Source organism: Pelodiscus sinensis, chromosome 31, assembly GCF_052426305.1.
Source record: "Pelodiscus sinensis isolate ZL-2025 chromosome 31, ASM5242630v1, whole genome shotgun sequence".
In the NCBI taxonomy this organism is placed as follows: domain Eukaryota; kingdom Metazoa; phylum Chordata; order Testudines; family Trionychidae; genus Pelodiscus; species Pelodiscus sinensis.
The window spans coordinates 12,907,351-12,924,526 of record NC_143082.1 but is presented as its reverse complement, the minus strand read 5'-3'; the positions used below and the strand labels follow the sequence as shown (position 1 = coordinate 12,924,526).

General features: G+C 45.5%; 1 protein-coding gene across 1 annotated transcript; it reads left to right on the top strand.

Annotated features, from left to right (window-relative positions):
* Positions 1–217: 217 nt before the first annotated feature.
* Positions 218–12,827, top strand: PTGES3 (prostaglandin E synthase 3). Its single transcript, XM_089774629.1, is given in 9 exon segments — positions 218–499; positions 502–515; positions 7,313–7,426; positions 7,596–7,665; positions 8,394–8,492; positions 8,788–8,877; positions 10,002–10,064; positions 11,077–11,101; positions 11,663–12,827. Coding segments are annotated over 9 exon segments (711 nt in total). The 5' UTR covers positions 218–283; the 3' UTR covers positions 11,683–12,827.
* The last annotated feature ends 4,349 nt before the right edge of the window (positions 12,828–17,176 follow it).

The following is a 17,176-nucleotide window of genomic DNA, read 5'->3' as shown; positions in this document are numbered from 1 at the left end:
TTCCCATGGCAACCATGGGCCCAGGAACTGTGGTCACACCCTGTGGCAACAGCGGGAAACCGGGACAAGCATCAGCGCACGCGCCACACGTGGGACGGGGCAAGTCGGAGCCGATGGGGCGGCGATGCGCCTGCGCGCTGAAAAGATGGGAGACGCGCCTGCGCGCTCGGAGGGAGGCCGCCCTGGGCACGCGCGTGGAAGGCCGAGAGCCTCGAGGCGGTTGGGGCGCATGCGCTCTGCGGCCGGTAGGGCCCAAGCGCGCTGAGGGAGCCGGCAGCGGCGCATGCGCGGCGGCCAGTGCGGCGAGAGGCGGGAGCGGGGTATTTTGCTGCGTCACCAGCGCCTGGAGCAGCCGCCGTTGCCCGAGAGCGCGCGGTGCATTGTGGGTGCTAGGCCGAGCCCTCAGGAGCCGCCGCCGCCTCACGCTGGTTGGAGCCGGCCCCGCTCGCCGCTGCCCGCCCGCGCCAGAGAGCCCCGCGCCGGGGACCCGCCTGCCCGGAGCCGCCCCTGCCGCTGTTCGCCATGTGAGGGAGCGAGGGGCCGGGCCTGGGGAGCGGGGAGGGGCGGGAGGGCCGAGGGAGAAGGGGGGCCAAGGGGGGGGGGGGGGTGTAGAGGCCCGGGGGGGGCCCAGAGGGCAGGGGGGGGGAGCGGGGGGGGGGGCGGCGAGGTGTAGAGGGCAGAGGGGGGGCCAAGGGGGGGGGTAGAGAGGGGGGCCCAGAGGGGGGGTGTAGAGGGCAGAGGCGGGGCCCAGAGGCGGGGGAGGGTGTCGGGGGTTAGGGGGGAGCCCGTGTGGGGGGGGGGGAGAGGGGAGAGGGGGGGGGTCCAGGGGTGGGGGTTGTTGGGGGGAGAGGGGTGGGGGGGGGGGTTGTAGAGGGGGGGCCCAGAGGGGGGAGGGTGTTGGGGGGGTAGGGGGAGCCCGGGTGTGGAGGGGGTTTAGAGGGGAGAGGGGGGCCCAGAGTTGGGGGGGTCTCGGGGAGGGGGGAGCCCGTGTGTGGGGGGGGGTGGAGAGGGAAGAGGGGGGCCCCAGGGGTGGGGGTTGTTGGGGGGAGAGGGGTGGGGGGGTTGTAGGGGGAGTAGGAGGGAGCCCAGGTGTGGAGGGGGTTTAGAGGGGAGAGGGGGGCTCAGAGTTGGGGGGGTCTCAGGGAGGGGGGAGCCCGTGTGGGGGGGTGGAGAGGGGGGCCCCAGAGGTGGGGGTTGTTGGGGGGAGAGGGGTGGGGGGTTGTGGGGGGGGGCTGGGGTCTACAAGGCAGTCTATGTTTTGAGAAGATTGGGATGCAGAGATATCAAAGGAGGAGGTGTAGAACTTTGGAGGGGCACTTGGATCCGGGAGAGATGGGTTGCCCCGAGTTAAGCCGCTCACCCTTTAGTTCTGAAAAAACTTAAAAAAAATAATAATAATCCTGATGCACCTTAGAGACTAACATAAAATGTAGGTGGTATCATGTGCTTTCGAGGGCACACCCCAATTCTACAGACTCACGTGGCTAACCCTTCTGAACCTTTAGTCCTGGTCACCTGTCTGGGAGTGGGAGAGGGTGGGATTGGGGAGATATGTGGGCGCACAAGGCTTCTACAGCCAAGGGAATGAATAGTAGGACTGTAGGAGCTGGATGTTACAGCAGCCCTTGTTTTTATTAAGGTGAGACCTTTGCTAGGGTTCCCAGGTGTCTTGTCTCTCAGGAGCACCTGAGGTTGTCACTTCAGACCTGTAACTCCCCTCGCTTTCTCCTCCTCCCCAAGAATTCAGGGAATGGACAGCCTCTGAGCTATCGTATGGTGCCACTTAGATTTCTGGTGCAGCAGTCTTCAATACAGTCCAAAACTAGTGTAAACGTGACACACAACATCAGTTTCATTCCTTTCTCTTTCTTGCAGATTAAGAGAAAACACATGCAAACCATTATATTAACTGGTGTTGGCTGTTTAAGGTCCTGGCTTTGTTAATCGTCCTATAAAGCATGCTTCTTGAGCAGCAAAATGTGACAGAAACCGAAACAAAAATCTTACTCTGGCAGACCATGAATTAGTAATGGTGTAGGAGGACAGGCAACAGGACTCTGAATTCTCTTTGTGGCTAGGCTTCTGACATGTTTTGTGACTTTGAGCAAGTCACTTTACTTGTATGCCCCTATTTCTCTGTCTGTGTTTGTAAAGTGGAGACTCATGAAGATGCTGAGCCTTGGCACTTAGTGTAAAAGCGATGTAAAATACCTGGTGTGTGCATGTCCCAAAATACCTGAGATCCCAACAGTGTTACTCAAAACTTCATGAGTTTGACTTCTGGTTGTGGCAAATTTACTTCTTCCTGCACAGAATTGCTTAGTTTTGCAGGTCTACAGCATGGAACCAGACCAGTAGAGTTTGTAAATCTAAAATGAGGTCATTATTCCGACTTCAAACATAGGCCTAGTGTATTTTCTTTTGCTAATACCACTTTTTCATATGGCTCAAATAATTGGGAAGGGAGCCCCCATTTAATTCTGTGGCTAATCTTTTAAATAGAGTCTAAGAAATATTGTATAGTGGTACAATACGTTATTCCTGTAAGACCTACTTAATCTTGGCAAAGATGTTTACGGCATGGCTTGCGTTTTCTCAGATGTGTAGCTGTTACTTATGGATATAACTGTTAGAAGGCAGCTGACACTGAATGTTCTCTAATGTTAATAGTGTCCAGCAAAACTCTTGTGTTTGGAGGGAGATCACTGTCCCTGCTTTTGATTGTGTAACAACTCTGGGTGATAACTAATGTATCAATTCCACAGAATCAGCCATCTCCCATACTGTTGTGGGAGAATAACAAAGGTACAACATAACATCCGAAGGCAGCAGGTCTGATGGCTGGGTTAGGCAAATAAAAATCCTTGTTTTTTCACTAGGTGTCTTTAAGTCTTAGCAGGGTGAGGCTTTTGGCCATATAAGGAATTAGAAATATTAAACTTGGGGAATAGCTGCTCTTTTATTACTAAACTTACCCAGCATGGGTAGCACAAATATGAAAGGAAACTGCTTTCCTTACATACGCCTGGGAAATAGTGTCTCTAGAAGGCAGTTGGTTTTTCATCCAGTGGATTGGAGTGGTTTGCTTGCATTCAAACAATCCATCCAGGAATGGTATGTTTTTACATTTTGAAGATCACTGTTCTTGGGGGAGGGAACCTTTCAGTTTTTGCCTGGGCATTACTGTTTTATGCTCCATTCCAGAAAGATGGAACTAGATCTTAATGGAAACACTTTTTTCCAATGAAAAGCATAATTGTGAAACCAGCCATTTCTGCTATCAGAGGAGTCTTTGTAGAGCTTGTGCAAGAATTGCCAATTAGGTGCGTCTCTTCTGTGGTAGTCACGGTGTATAACTTTAAGCTGCCTTTGGGATAGTAGTCTGAGAATTTCAGAGTTTGCACTTTCTCCTATTGATCTCCCCCATCACTACTACTGACATGACTACTGCATCAAAATCTGTGTCTGAATCAGATTTTGGGCATTTTAATAAGTGACACACATGATAAAGGTTTTGACTAAAACCATCTGTGTCAGCTCACTTAGCAACATAAAATACCTGTGCTACTGGAATACTCTCAAATGAAACCATTGGTCTATTTTCAGATTGAACCTCTCAAGTAAGGCATGAACTAAAAGTCTAACATCTATGAAATGGCTTCCCTTTTACAAACATGTTTTCTTCGGGCTTCTTTGCTTTCTAGTATAATTGGACTAGTGCTTGAATAGTTTTACGTGTACTCCTCCACAGTAACTGGACAGAAGCATACAAGAGCTGTATATAAAGAACAGCTCTTTACTCTTTCAAGCAAGAATAAGTTTAAACACCAAAACACTGCCTTTAGTGTGCTTGAATACAATTTGGTGCTAAACCTAAAAAATTTATTCATAAAATAACCTGTTACAGATCTGTTGAACCTTACATTAGAAGATGGAGGGAGGAAATCCCTTGCTAAATGTGAAATGGTGCATATAAATTTGCTTGACTATTGGTTTTGTCAAACATTGCAGAATATATCATTCTTAACTCTGTCAATTGAGTCTGTCAGAATCTTAAAGCTTTACCTTTCAAAAGGTTTGCAGTGATCTGTTGAAATGGTCTGAGAACTTGTCCTTGTATTAAGATTCCCTATTTGGCAAGTTATTGCGATGCTTTAACGTGGAGGGTTACACTGCAGAGCATCTTGTTCTCAATCCATCTGTGTAATGGCAGGAAAAAGGTAGTGTTCCACACAGTCATAAATCGTTACATATGCTGTATGTACAAAGAACAAATACCCATTCTTTCAGATGCAACTGAACTCTCTAGACTTGTGTGGTATTATAAACTTTTAGGCAGTATATTGAGGTTGTCAGTATTTCAGTTTACAGAATAAAACCTTGAGACCACTTCAAAAGTTTCTGGTATCAATACATTGTTCTTAACTCACGAGCAGGGCTGTATTTGTGTTTCAGGATTGTGGTTTTCTGTACCTGAGATCCGCTCTGTAACATAAGCGAAGGTATGTCTACACTACCACCCTAGTTCGAACTAGGGTGGTAATGTAGGCAACCGGAGTTGCAAATGAGCCCGGGATTTGAATTTCCCGGGCTTCATTTGCATATTGCTGGGCGCCGCCATTTTTAAATGTCCGCTAGTGCGGACTCCGTGCCCCGCGGCTACACGCGGCACGGACTAGGTAGTTCGGATTAGGCTTCCTATTCCGAACTACCATTTCTCCTCGTGGCTTCATTTGCAACTCCGGTTGCCTACATTACCACCCTAGTTCAAACTAGGGTGGTAGTGTAGACATACCCTGAGTTACTACTGTCCTAGCTGTCAAGTCTCCAGAGGAAGGAATCGAAGTCCATTGCACCTTATGAAAAATACTGTATTGAGTTCATGGCAACAGCAGCTTATGCAAAGAGGGATGGCTGGTATTCCCTCCAGAATTCAGAAATCTACTTATCCAGCCTCGCTATCCACTCTGCTTCTGTGGCACTGAAGTGTGTGGAAAAGGGATATAATAGTATATATCATTAAAAAGATTACTAATGAGCTCCTGTTAACCTTCACGGTTACATGGAAATTCACTCACTCTGCCTGCAGAGTGGCTGAGAGGCAGGTGGCTCCATGGGAGCTGATGTGTGCTGGGAGCCAGCTTAAAAGCTGGACGCCCATGTGTACTGGCTCCTACTTTCTCTCTTCTTTCCCTTCCCTCCTCCCAAGCACGGTGGGGAGGGACAACTTTGCAGGAGCTGGTGCATGTGGAGCTGCCCCCCACGTGTAACCACTGACAAATTCAGTAGTTACACATTTACCAAAAAACTCACTCGTTTTAACATCCCTAGTGTGGAAAGCGCCTGTGTAACTTTAGTGACCCTAGTGAGACACAACTTGCATATAAGTATGAAGGGAACCTTGGGGGGGAGGAATAGCTCAGTGGTTTGAGCATTGGCCTGCTAAACCCACAGTTGTGAGTTCAGTCCTTGAGGGAGCCGTTTAGGGATCTGGGGCACATCTATCAGGAATGGTACTTGGTCCTGCTGCAATGGCAGGGGATTGGACTTGATGACCTCTCAAGGTCCCTTCCAGTTCTATGAGATGGTATATCTCCATATACTATCTTGTCACAAGTATTTGTCTGTCCTGTTCCTCAACCTTCACACATAGAACCAAGGCTTAACTGTAAACTATATGAACAGTGTAACCAGGGCTTGCCCATGGCTAGCAACCATGGGAACAACCACATCATGTTTAAAAAAAATCTCTCATGTTTTGCAGTACTGAATTTGTAGTGCAGATGAGGCCAAAAAGTGCCATTAAATCATACTCACTTCTGTTGAAGGTGCAAGTCTTGTATGTCTGGCACTAGCAGAACAGAAATAAGAAATCAGTTTGGAGCTGGTGCTAAGACTAACCTATAGAATGTCAGATAAGCAACTGAACTTTTAGGGACCTCAACAGCTTGATAGCAAAGCTAACAAATTGTATAATCTGTCCCCCTGAAAGAATGCTGTGTGCTGTACTAAGTTCACTTCCTGGGCACCAACTATAGTAGTCTAAGGGATGTAGTGTGGTTTCCATTGTGCACCAAAAGCATTGATTGCTCTAGAGGACAAGAAATTAGACTGAGGAAATAAGGAGGAAGAATCTAATTACCCTAGTCAGAATTTGTCCATTTCATTGATGCTGCTGTTTGTACCACAAGTGATACAAGATCTTGATGGACCTTGAATGGCTAGGGCTTTAGCAAACCAGATATGTTTTGTACTATCCTAGGGCATTTCCACCAACTGAATTGCAAGCACATATCCTGTTGCACCTGTGTTCCTTTGAGGTCACCGTAAAAGACTGAATAGGTCTTTATCCTATTTAGGCCAAGATCTGACATGGTCTGCTCAGATTGATACCATTTGTAGAGACTTGTCCAAGCCCCCATTTTGTTTTACTTTCAGTTTAACTCTTCGTAATTGTACATGATTCCTGCCCAGTCTCTACTGTTGTAATATTGTAGCTGGAGCTGAGGAATAGCTGTTTTATGGGAAGGGTTTTATAGATAAAGTGATGTTTCTAATTCATAATAAATCTCAGTGCCTTTAAATAGCAATCAGGTTTTTTTCTATTTCCTCATTGCTAAGTTTGAAAGGCAACTGTCTAGTTCCTGTCTACAAACCTGTTCTCTTGTTTACAATTTCTAATGGCATTCACGTGTAATTTAAGATGAGCTTACTCTTGTTCTTCATGAACTTGAGTTTTCTGATTATATTTCTGTTTCATACAGTTTTTAACTAGAGAACTTGCTTCAACACAGGCATCTATTCAGTATGGCTAAGTAGGAGCCACTGGTGCTAGCAGTGACTCAAAAGTATTGCAGTAACTTATCAGCCAGAAAAGATCTGACTGGCTTTAATGTATGATCTCTTCATTCATTTTCATTCTGTGGTAACTTTTGGCATTCAAGGAGTGTTACTACTTTTCAGTGCTTTAGGGGGATTATGAATTGTTTAATATCTCTTCAGCTTCTGTCTACTTTTCAACGTAAGCCCCATTTAGGCTGCTACTCTTACTGTACTAACGCTGCACTAAGAAGCTTATCTCAACTGAAAGAGTTTCTCTTGCAGGTGAAATTTGCCTTATTATGGTGAAAATAGACATGTTGGTTTGGAAGGGGGGAGTTGTAAAGAGTGGTGCCCTGGAATCCACTAGATTAGGACAGTTGGGCTTTGGTTCAATTATCTTAAAATTAAGAAATAATTTCTTTTTAACATTGAGAATCAATCGCATGCATTTTCAGTTCTGATCTTTTTCTCTTAAATGCTCTGTTTCTAGGCAGCCTGCTTCTGCGAAGTGGTATGACCGAAGGGACTATGTCTTTATTGAATTTTGTGTTGAAGACAGTAAAGATGTTAACGTAAATTTTGAAAAATCCAAACTTACATTCAGGTAAATAACATCATTGTCAAGTGGAAGAGAGATTTCCATATCTAAATGTTGGCCTGATCTGTATTCTAACTAAATAGCAAGTACTTTTATCGCAACTATCTTTGCTTTGAGATTCTTCCAATTTAAAGTCCAGCTACATAACTAGCTTAATTTTTTTTTCCTCTTACAGTTGTCTTGGCGGAAGTGATAACTTTAAACATTTAAATGAAATCGATCTTTTTAATTATATTGATCCAAATGTAAGTATTTTCTGAACTTACGTCCTGTGCCCCTTTTTCTTGTAAAATTAAGAACTCAGTATGTGAAATATTTGAAGACTTTGGGTCACAAACGCCATTAATACTTGCTGTGCTCAAAAAAATATTGGTCTGATAACAGAATCTCTGGCCCTTCTTTACTGCTACTTAAGTGGCATGTCAGAATCTGCTCCTGAGTACTTACTGCTCACACTTCTGTGTGCATCTTGCCACTGTTGTTGTATGTTTTTTTTAGTGCTCCTTCCTTTATCCTTGTCCATCTTTCCTCAGGGGCCAAAACCAAATCCACACACACTCAGCATAATTGCAACTGTTAGAGCAGACATTTTTTACTAGCTTGTAAAATGTTGCTGTGCTGAAGTGTGGGATTTCAGTCTTGGATTATGACTTTCTATCATCCTCTCCCCAGTTTGAATCCTGTGACTAGTCCAAAATGGTGGGGGCGGCAGACTGCTTTGGTATGTGGTAGATCATCACAATGCAATGTTCCATAAACGCTCCAGTGGACTTTACAATGAATGCTTGAACAGATAACTAAAGAGTTCCACATGAGGGGGGGACAGCTACAGTATGTGCTTTATTCATCCTCTCAAACATAACTAAGTGGTGACCTCTCAAATGGGCAAATGAATGCAGATGTGCAAATCTTAATGAAGTTGCGCCTATCTCCTGACTTTATCATGTTATAAAGGATAATTCTGTCATTCCAGGAATCCAAGCATAAAAGAACAGACAGATCTATCTTGTGTTGCTTAAGAAAAGGAGAATCTGGCCAGTCATGGCCCAGGCTAACAAAAGAGAGGGCAAAGGTATGCATCTGTTCGGGGCCGAGTGGTGGAGGGGTGAGTTATACTCATGAAAACAGTGGTCACTGCTGCTCGGATTAAGGCGAATCCAAATGTAATGCCTGATGAACAGATTGAGCGTTTGTTGTGTGCTTTGGAGTAGCTGCGCACTCATTTGGCCTCTCTCCAAACAAGTGGCAGCTCTTGGAGAACCTGGCTACGTTTTCCTAGTGTGAGGGGAAACTTCCCCCTTTTATTTCCTCTGTCCCAACACATGTACTCATCCCTCAAGTTGATAACTGTTTGTATTGCTATGTAGCTCAACTGGCTCAGTGTGGATTTCAACAATTGGAAAGACTGGGAAGATGATTCAGATGAAGACTTGTCCAATTTCGATCGCTTCTCTGAGGTGAGGGAAGATGAGAACTAGGAAGCCTAGCTTCCATTTTTGGGTTTTATTAGCAAGCAGTAGCTGATAGCTAAGTGGTGAGGCCTCCTTAGTTGTCTTAACAGCTGGTGTAGCTCCTTGGCCATCAGTAGCCATGCAAACGCATTACATCTTGAACCCCAGCTGTTGCCAGCATGAAATGGTCACTTGGCAGGTTCCATAGAGCAAAACAGTTTTAAAATTGTAGCCTCTTCATACATATTATAGTTGATCATAGTTTTTAAAAAAAAAAAAAAAACCATTTCATTAGCTGATTCTTCTGTATGTTTCATTTTTCCTTATGATCTCTAAGGGTATGTCTACACAGCATAGCTATTTCGGGATACCAAAGGTATCCCGAAATAGCTACCCTGAATCTACACACGTTGCCTGTTATTTTGAAATAACACGCACACTATTTCGCCATCCCAGTAAACCTTGTTGCATGGCGGATAAGGGTTGGCTCAAGATAGATTAGAGATACGCAATTTGAGCTACACAAATTGCGTATCTTATTTTGAGTTTAGGATGCTGTATAGATGCACCCTAATTGTGCTTTGAAGAGCCAGGCCTCATGCATAGGGAAGCCTACACAGCACTCACACTGTAGAGTAAGTGCACTTGGGTGATGCTAAGAGGCATGTCTTCTCCAGAGCAGAGACTGCCAGTTCTGAGCTGTGTAGTGTCATTGTTGTGTGTTGCTGCGGACTCTGAGATTACCAACTTTATTTGTGCTTGTGATCAAATCTGTACTTAATGTGGCTCTCTGGGGGTAGATGGCTAATGCATTAATTAGATTTTGCATCAGATTGAGATGCAGGTAACTTAAAATCAATATAGCATGTTCAGTTTCATACTAATCTAGCTACTCTATTTGCATTCCTACTTGGGCTCTTCCCATGAAATATTTTTAATTAAGATTTATTAACTTCCGTATGTGTGTAGGAGGGTTTACAGAAAGCACAATGGAGGCTGATCAAGTGGAACAGGGCTTTGTGATAAATGGGACTTGTTTTGGACTTGGAATGCAGTATTCCTTGGGTTTTACAGAGTGAATGAGAAAATGTCAGACAAAGCCAATTTAACTCTAGTTCCCTTTACAACAGATGATGAACAATATGGGTGGAGATGAAGATGTAGATTTGCCAGAAGTAGATGGAGCAGATGATGTAAGTAGTTTATGGAGAACTCCTTAAAGACTTAAGTCTTCAGCAGCTGTATCAAGTTGCTCAGGTCAACTCATAACACCACTTCTGAATTCTTAGAAGCTTAACTAGAATTAGGGGCAGTATCTGGGCTCCTGCTCTTCATTTCCTTTGTGCACAAACAGTACATCAGATTTGGAGAAAGCCTTTTTGTGTCTCTGCAGTGACATTAAATGGCAGTGGCTTTACCGCTGCAGCTCATAGAATCATAGGACTGGAAGGGACCTCAAGAGGTCATCGAGTCCAGCCCCCCGCCCTCAAGGCAGGACCAAGCTCCGTCTACACCATCCCTGACAGATGTCTATCTAACCTGTTCTTAAATATCTCCAGAGAGGGAGATTCCACCACTTCCCTTGACAATTTATTCCAATATTTGACCACCCTGACAGTTAGGAATTTTTTCCTAATGTCCAATCTAAACCTCCCCTGCTGCACTTTAAGCTCATTACTCCTTGTCCTGTCCTCAGAAACCAAGAGGAACAAATTTTCTCCTTCCTCCTTGTGACACCCTTTTAGATATTTGAAAACCGCTATCATGTCCCCCCTTAATCTTCTTTTTTCCAAACTAAACAAGCCCAGTTCATGAAGCCTGGCTTCATAGGTCATGTTCTCTAAACCTTTAATCATTCTTGTCGCTCTTCTCTGTACCCTTTCCAATTTCTCCACATCTTTCTTGAAATGTGGCGCCCAGAACTGGACACAGTACTCCAGCTGAGGCCTAACTAGTGCAGAGTAGAGCTGTTGTGCTTGAACGAGCCTTGCTAAAGCTGTAGTTTTTGGTAATTGTCTTTAAGTAGGCAAAGCTTCCCAGAGGGTATGGAGTCCTTCCTGAAGGACGTCACAGTAGATCTGATCCAAAGCATGGCTTAAACAGCCTCCTTTGAAGTCAGTGATGGCATTTACAGGGTTAGTGTCAGGGCAGAAGGAGACGCTTCAGAGCCTGCCTGACATTTTCCAACTTTTCTTCTCCCTCCAGGATTCACCGGACAGCGATGATGAAAGTAAGTTCATTCTAGCATGCAGATTTTTCTGTACTCTGGTCTTGTGTAAGCTTTTTTTCACCCAAAGTAGGACCCTTTTAGAGAGTTTGCCAGCACACTGCAGAGTTTTGCATGTCATCACACGTCACTGCATTCCTAGTTAGCCTTCAGTGTGTATTACAGGCCTAACTCTCAAGTCTGTTGTCTGGGGTGGACAGTCCACTAGACCATACGTTGCAGGGTCAGACTTTTCCCAAAAGCTGCATGTTACTTCCCAGACTACTGCAGTTCCCATCAGCCATTGTAGGCTGACTTGCCTCTCCAACATGGTGCTGCTTGACTGATGTCTCGAATATCATGCAGAAATTACAAGGGCACATTCTCAAATTCTGCCCGTTTGAAACCCTAACTTGTCTTTGCCCCGGTGGACAAACTGTAGCACATGCATTCCTACAGAGCGGTGCTGCGTGCCAAGACAGGGCTGGGGATCACCTTTGTACAGGTCCTAGTGCAGCAAGAGTTCTGGGTGGTACTGGGTGTTAAAACAAAACCCAAACACTAACGCACTAACTTTATTCTCAGAAATGCCAGATCTGGAGTAAGGAGAACTGTCGTCTTCAGGGTTTGGGGAAAGAACTTCATCACAACATTTCATAACAGAAGAATTCCTGAGTTGGTAGCTCTAAAGGCAGATATTGCATCCTTTAACCCATTTTCAATCTGTTTTAAATGGCTTCACTGATGGTTGGTGTGTACCATTGTTCAGGGCAGTCTTAAGCCACATGAGGCAATAATGTTATGCATGAAAGTTTTTTCCAGACTTCCAAAAAACAATTGAGGTATAGGCAATCGCTACAAACAAGTTGCAATAAAAAGGGCTTAGAGCCTCCTTGCCTCATCGTAAGACTTAATTACAATGGGAAAATTTTCAATTTACACTAAATGGTAAATTTGCCTTTTTCCCCTCAGTGTGGACTACAGATCATTTAAAATTTCAGATTTTTATACCTGGAACTCAACTGACTGAAACAATGTTTTAATTGGCTTACAAAATTAAACTGGTAACGGGCTGTACCTCTGCGCTGTGTTCAGGTGTGTTCCACTAATGTTTTAATTAAAAAAGGAAGGGAAAAAAGCTTCACTTTCTATTTAATCACTAGTTAGTGTTCCAGATGTATCCCAGCTAAAACTAGTGACCCCCTAACTTAAATGGGTGAAGCCTGTACATTTGGTATCGTTTGACCCTCAAGCTTTTACATCTCTTAATACAGAGGGGTGAAAGTGGCTGGCTGTACATTGTTGCTTGTCGATCTGTACATTTAGACCAAATTGTATTTGCACTGTTGGTATGGAAACGAGTGACAACGTTAATACACTATTGGGTTTTTGTTTCCTTTATTTTGACCAGCTTATTACAAGACTGAAAAACCTCAATCTGTGTTCAGAGCAGAGGGGATTTTTTTTTTTAATGTCTACATTCTTTCTAATAAACTGTTGAAGACTCCATGGCTGTCCTTTTAACTGTCTGGTTGACTGTAACTTCATGTATTCTTACTCTTTGCTGGAATGGATATTTTTATTTTTAGTTGGAATACTAGTGTGGGATTATTTTGGCTGTTTGAAGGAGGCAAGTTGTAATGTTCCCAGCAAACCTTCAAAAAAGTGGATCTGTAATTTGACAACAGTTTAAAAAAGAGAAGTGTTGTGATTTGACTAAAATAAAACAATGTTTTGTCCTCCTCCTAAATCTTTGAGCTGTTGCGTTTTGGCACTTTTTAGCTCCCTTAAATGGCTCTTGGGCTTTGTCAAAATACTGAGTGAATTTTTTTCATGTCATGATCTACCTCTGAACTCCCAAGCGCAAAGCTTTGCCCCGTTATAGCTGGATTGTGCTGCTACTGATGCAGACAGGCCTAGGGCAGGCTATAGCACACGTGTAATACTTGTCCTAGCCTTGTTGCCATGCACACTTGCGTATTCAATAGGCTCTAACTTGGTCTCCTGAGATTGAACCCTGCAAGCATTTAGCCTTTCTCCTGCTCCAGCTTTGGGACTTAGGGGACAGTGTGGTGCAGGGGTTCTGGAACTATTTTAGGGTGAGGGTGCTGAGCTGTCACCTCCCCCATCTGACCTTTTGGCACCCTTCACCACCCCAGGCTGGGGTCACACCTAGGTTTGTGGACCAGATGCCATTGCTGCTAACGGGGTCAGTCCAGTCCAGGAAAGCTGGCAACCTAGCCATAGCTGGAAGCAGCTGCAGAGTCCAGGTTTGTGGCAGGACCCAGAATGGCAAGACAGCATCCAGGGCCAGTGGCCTGGACCTTATGGCCGGCAAGCTGCAGGGATGGCTGGCAACAGGCCCCCAGGGGAGGCCAGGACACAAGGACAGTGGATCTGGTGGTGGGGCACAGGGAAGCAGGGTAGAAAACCTAGGGGTGCTCCAGCATGCCTTGCACCCCTACTTGTGGTATTGCTAAGTCCACATCCTTGGAACCAAAAAAGCAACTTGTCTTCAGAGCAGTTTCTCCAATTGCCAGTAGGAGGCTCCTGCTTCCTACTTCTCAAAACAAGACTCCTCCCAGTGGCAAAGGGTCAGTCTCACACTTAATTATAGTGTTACCCTTCAGTAAAGATGCTACTGCACTGACAGAACTCAGCAGGGTTAATCCAACCCCATAAGAGGGGGGGGGTTGCCAAAAGGTGTCCTCCCCATTGCCTATTTTAAAATGTTTACCCTGCCTCTCTAAAATATTGGAGGTGGCTTAAAATTTTAAGACACAATATATAAAAAAGTAGAATGAAAGACCCCAATGCCAGTATCAGTGCCTGCTGATTATCCCCAGAGAGGGAATTCCATAGCCTGGGAGAAAAGCTGAGAAGGGGAGGAACATGGAGCAGGGCCTCCCCAGCTGATCTTAATCCCCCAGCAGGTTCATATGGGAGGAGATGGTCCTTCAAGTTCCCAGCTCCCAAACCATTTAGGGCTTTATAGGTTATAACCAGGACATTGAATTGTGCCTGCAAACCTAGCAGAAGCTGGTGCAGCTGCCAGAGCACTGGCACAATGCACTCTGTATAGTGAGTATTAGAACTCAAGTAGCTGTGTTCTGGACCAGTTAAAGTTTCCAGAGACTCATCTTGGCCCCCTACATCAAGTGTGTTGCAGTAGTCCAATCAGGTTGGGACAAGAGCATGAATCAATGTGGCTGGATCAGTCTTAGGAAGGGTCGCTGACTGCTCTGGAAAGAAAAACCTGTGCTCCTTTAACAGAGAGCATGCCACAGAAGGGAGAAGGTGAACACCAATGAATCACTCAGTTGCCCTGACACCCAGTTGGTGCTGGCCTTAGTCTTGATGCAATCAGCTGCGAGAGGGGTAATGAGTTGTCAAAAGGCACTGAAGAGGAGTCAGCAAGCCTCGCTCTGGGAGGAAATGTCCCAGGCCTATGCCTTTATCAAGGAGTTGCTGGTGCCCTTCACGGGTAGGCTGGAACAGCCCTCTGCATCATTCCTGTCGTCTGTGCTTTGCTCATAAGATTGCACTGGATACCAGAGACCATTAACAGAACTGCGTGTAGGGCTGATGACAGCTGCTGCTACCTGACAATAGGTACATTGAAGAATGTTGCCTGATGCTGTCGTCACAACTTCACCTGGCACCTTCTACAGAAGAGGAGCCCGCTGGCCTATTCCACACAGGCCATAAATCAGGCTTCATGCAGCTGATTACTGAGCCATGACCCTGCTGGTTCAGGTTGTGTCATAGATATGTGACTGTCCCTTGGAGTCTCAAGCAATGTAGCCCTCTGCTCAATGCAGCTGTCTAGTTAAGCAAACTTTCCTTTTAAAGTGGTCCTAAATATTGTAATATGGATAGTAGCAATCTAGCTCCTATATCTAGCTTAGGCACCAAATGACCCACTTCATTAGAGTCAGTGCTGGTTACTAGCAATTGCCCAAACCCTTCTACTAAATAAAGACAAATGGGAAAGATTTGGCCTAACTAGAGAAGGTAAATGTGGGGGAAAGTCAGATAGCTACCGGTTCTGAGAAGGTGACTAGTCATTGAGTGCCTGCGCACACCTATTCAGGAGCAGAGCAACAAAAATGATTATAGGTCGAGATAACCTGGGTTATGAAGGAAGATGGAAAAAAGTGGGTTTGTTTAGTCTGGAAGGTTATGTCTACACTACAGCTGTGTCTACACTGGCGTGAACTTGCACCAGAAGTATGCAAATTAGGCTAAGTGTGGAATATTGCCGAGCCTCATTTGCATATCTAATAAGCCACCACTTTTGTGGAAGAGGCTCTTGTGCCAGGAATAAGGCATTGCGCAAGAGGGTTTTTCTCGTGCAAGAAGGGGCAGTGTAGACCGCTCCTTCTGGCGCAAGAGCCTCTTCCATGAAAATGGCGGCTCATTAGATATGCAAATGAGGCTCGGCAATATTCCACACTTAGCCTCATTTCATACTACTGGTGCAAGATCGCGCCAGTGTAGACATAGCCTACGATCTTTATTATGAAATGTCGAACTGGAGGACTTCTTACGCCAGCTCATGGTAACCCTCCTTTCATGAGAAGTAAGGGAAATCGAAAGCAGAGTGTTCTCCTTTCGACTTTCTGCTGTGTGGCCGACGCCAAAAGCCGAATTAAGCTATTTCGACTTAAACTACATAGTTGACATAGCTGAAGTTGCATAGCTTAATTTGACTTGAGCCCTGCTGTGTAGATGTACCCAGAAATAGAAGACAGAGAGGAACAGCATAGCTTTCAAGTATCTAAAAGGTTGTTACAAGGAGAAAAATTCTCCTAAACCACTGAGGATAGGACAAGAAGCAACAGCCTCAAATTACGGCAAGGGAGGTTTAGGTTGGACACTACGAAAAACTTCCTGTCAGGGAGGTTAAGCACTGGAATTAATTATCTTGGGGGGGCAGGTGGAATCTCATTGGAGATTTTTAAGAGGAAGTTAGACAAACACCTGTCAGGGATGATCTAGAGTTCTAGACAGTGCTTGGTCCTGCCATGGGTGCGGGGTTTCTGGCCTCAACAACCTCTCGAGGTTGTGTTATGAGAGAAGTGCCCCAAACACGGGGCATTGCTGCCTCGAGAGATCGTGGGCCTGGTCTGCGCTGTCCCCTGAAGGATCGCTGCAGCCCCTTCGGACAAAGCAGTTCTCAGCTACTCTAGCAGCCTACACAGCTACAGGGAAGTTGCTTTGCCCGTTACCAGATAATGGTAACAGCTGATGTTGATCCTGATGGCTACAGCTAGAGAACATACATAAGAGCGGCCAGACTGGGTCAAACCAAAGCTCCATCTAGCTCAGTGTCCTGTCTGCCCACAGTGCCCAATGCCAGCGACCCCAGAGGGAGGGATCACAACAGGTAGTCCTCATGTGATCCCTCCCCTGTCACCCATTTCCAGGCAAACAGGCTAGGGACACCATTCCTCCCCATCCTGGCTAATAGCCAGGGCTCGCCAAGTGGCAGCGAGCCCTGCTTGCCAGCCGTGCAAAAGCACACGCTGCGCATGCGCAGACCGCGCCAGGCTAAAATCTACTTGCCACGGGCAAGTAGATTGCCTTAATTGTCAAGCCCTGCTAATAGCCATTGATGGACCTAACCTCCATTAATCTATCTAGCTCTTTTTTGAACCCTGTTAAAGTCCTGGTCTTCACCACATCCTCTGGCAAGGAGTTCCACAGGTTGACTGTGCGCTGAGTGAAGAAAAACTTCCTTTTGTTTGTTTTAAACCTGCTGTCCATTTCATTTCATTTGGTGACCCCTAGTTCTTATATTGTGGGAATAAGTAAGTAACTTTTCCTTATTCACTTTTTCCACACCAGTCATGATTTTATAGACCTCTATCCTATCCCTTCTTAGTCTCTTCTTTTCTAAGTTGAAAAGTCCAAGTCAGTTCAGTCCTGCATTACAGCAGAGGCTTGGGGAGAGGAGGGGCAGACTGCCCCAATGAACTCAACTCTGTGTACTGGTTTTAGTACTGCTCTGTATGGCTGTGTCTACACTGGGCCACTTATTCTGGAAAATCAGCCACTTTTCCGGAATAAGCTGCGAGCTGTCTACACTGGCCCCTT